The following is a 2,407-nucleotide window of genomic DNA, read 5'->3' on the forward strand; positions in this document are numbered from 1 at the left end:
GGGGGGCTGGCACAAGCGGCCGGGAGCGGTGCCGGGGCCGCACGACGGAGCTCCGAGTCTCGGGCGGGGCATACACCTGCGGGGAGTTCGATTGCTGCCCGTGCGGGGACTTGTTCTGGAAGCGGGAAAAAGTCCATCGGGAGATCGCCCCTACCCCCCCCCCTGGGGGCGGGACTGGGGGGGGGGGGGGGGGGGGGGGCGCGGACGGCAGCCCGGGGTGGTACCACCCTGGATGCTGGAGCTGGGAGCTGGGCGCGACCAGGACCGATAACAACGGCTCTCACACCGGTACCCCGGGAGAGCAGCCAGCTGCCGAGGACAGCCCCGGGGGAGGTGGGGGGGGGGCCGGTCAAGGGGGTCCCGCCGGGGCTCGGCACACCAGCCGGCATACACACGCAGGCTTCCTGACCTCATTCTGTTACGCCCGGGGCCAGGTTTCGGGCCGGGCGCCGGGGCAGATCGGGCTCGCTCTTCGGATGGGAGGGGGGCATGCTTTCTCATCTGCAACACACCCCCGCACACAGGACCCGGCAACGGGGCGGGGGTGGGGGGGGGCGGGGGGGGGGGGCGTGTGACACCTCGATCGGCGTGCGCAGCGGGGGCGGGGGGCGGGGGCGAATCGCCCGCTGCCACCGTGGCACAGGGACCCGCGCCTTTGGCCCCGTCTCCTCTGCGATCGATCACCTCCGCCTCGGCAACACCCCGGGCGACGAGCCCGGCCAAGAGGCAGGCCAGCGTCTGGAGATCTCCCGTCTCGAACGTTCACCCCCCTCCCCCTGCCTTCACTGGGGGCCTAGTTAAATGTTGCTGGCGCCCTGCCCGCTTCTGCGCGGGCGCGCCCGGACCAGCGAGTGCACATGCTCCGACCCGCGGACACGCCCACACGCCCCCCACGCCCCCCACGCCCACACAGAGCAGGGGAGAGAGAGAGAGAGAGAGAGGGACGGGCACCAACCAATCACCAGGTGGTGGGTGGGGTTGCTCAGTGTGGAGGCCAGGGAGGCGCGTGTTGCGTGCGCGCCCCCGGACAAGTGTGCCCTGCGCTCGTGCACTCGCCAGCCCATTAACCGGAAGCCTCGGTCGCCTGTTGCCCGCCTCCAGCCCCGCCCCGGCCCCCGGCGGGGGCGCCAACGGCCCCGGCGACATGCCCGGCTCGCGTGGCGAACGGCCAAATGAGAGAACGCATCTCTGAGGCCGCAGGCGGTCCTGATTGTCCCCCCGCCCCCACTGCCCGTCGCCCTTCATCCCCCTCTACACACGCGCCTGGGCATGCGTCCGCTGAATTCCACGCCCCCCCCCCCCGGCGCACGGAGGGTGGCTGGTATTTTGCCCCCACGCACATGCCCCCCCCCTCTCCCCCTCTCCCCCCTCCCCCGCCCAGGTGACCACTCCGCACAGGTACCAACGGTCGGCGATTTCGCGGGGCGCCCAATCTCAGATTGGAGGTGCCACCGGATCGGCGGCGATCGGCTCGTTTTGAAAAACCCGGCATCTGGATTGAACAGCCGCGAGTGGCCGGGGACGCATTGCGAGCCCTTCCCCGCGGAAGCTCGGGGGCCTCCTGCCAGAGAGCGCGCGCGGGGCGCAGGGGCGCAGGGGCGGGGGGGAGGGGGGCGCGAAGCCCCAGAAGGGGCCCAGCTTGCTTGGGCTCAGGGGGGCGAGGAGGGGGTCCGGGCTGGGCATCCTCGGCGGCGCGAGCAGAGGCGGGCCGGCGCCCGGAGGAGCGCGCATGTCCATCGACAAGCTCAATAGCTCCCAATACAGTAGCCTATTACTGCTGCTGCTGCTGCTGCTGCTGCTGCTGCTGCTGCTGCTGCTGCTGCTGCTGGAAGAGGCCATCGTACAAATCCTCGCGGCCCTGGATCGAGATCGGGATCTGGCTGCGGACCGCATCGACCACAGAGAAATCTGAACAGGGAGCCGCCGGTCAGCCAGGCATTGGTGGGGAAGCACATTTCAAGTGGAGACAGGCAAGAGCCAGCGCACCGATGTCCGCATAGAGGATACCCTCATCCTCCTCGAGCTTGGAAACGACCTTGGCCCTGGGGCAAGGGGAGACGCATCAATGTGAGTGGAGGACAAGGGCCGGGCAGCCACCAGCCGACCGTGCTGGCGGGAATGGCATGGGGGAGGCCCTCGCCCCCGGGGGGGGGTGTTTGAACTTGCACATGCTCCGGGACGTACCAAGGGTCCACCACGGTGCTGTGGCCGAATGCAACATAGCCAGTCGAGTTGTCCCGGGCCGGGGCCGCACCGGCGACGTACAGCTGGGCACCAAGCCGGGAGCCGAGTGCAAGTCAGTGAGGCAGAAGGGATGGGGTCACTTCCGGCGAAAGGACGCGCCTCGGGCCCAAAGGATGGAGGATGGTGTGGTGGCCCGGGGGGGGGGGGGGGGGGGGGGGGGGGG

The 2,407-nt window shown here is 70.5% G+C and overlaps 2 protein-coding genes across 2 annotated transcripts in view; both read right to left on the reverse strand.

Moving 5' to 3' along the window:
* The window catches only part of H696_01264 (PEK protein kinase), a gene marked incomplete at both ends in the record, with an annotated part of 10,994 nt that extends 10,580 nt beyond the window's left edge, over positions 1-414 (reverse strand). The window contains 3 exons of the mRNA XM_009495151.1: positions 44-174; positions 207-248; positions 396-414. Of these exons, the coding sequence (XP_009493426.1) occupies positions 44-174; positions 207-248; positions 396-414 (192 nt within the window). The remainder of the gene's footprint in view (positions 1-43; positions 175-206; positions 249-395) is intronic.
* A 1,357-nt stretch (positions 415-1,771) lies between these two features.
* Positions 1,772-2,407, reverse strand: part of H696_01265 (nitrilase) — a gene marked incomplete at its 3' end in the record, with an annotated part of 2,390 nt that continues 1,754 nt past the window's right edge. Inside the window, exons 7-9 of the mRNA XM_009495152.1 lie at positions 2,185-2,267; positions 1,987-2,042; positions 1,772-1,908 (exon numbers count right to left, since the gene is read on the reverse strand). Of these exons, the coding sequence (XP_009493427.1) occupies positions 1,772-1,908; positions 1,987-2,042; positions 2,185-2,267 (276 nt within the window). The remainder of the gene's footprint in view (positions 1,909-1,986; positions 2,043-2,184; positions 2,268-2,407) is intronic.

Source organism: Fonticula alba (genome assembly GCF_000388065.1).
Source record: "Fonticula alba strain ATCC 38817 unplaced genomic scaffold supercont2.2, whole genome shotgun sequence".
NCBI classification, from domain to species: Eukaryota; order Rotosphaerida; family Fonticulaceae; genus Fonticula; species Fonticula alba.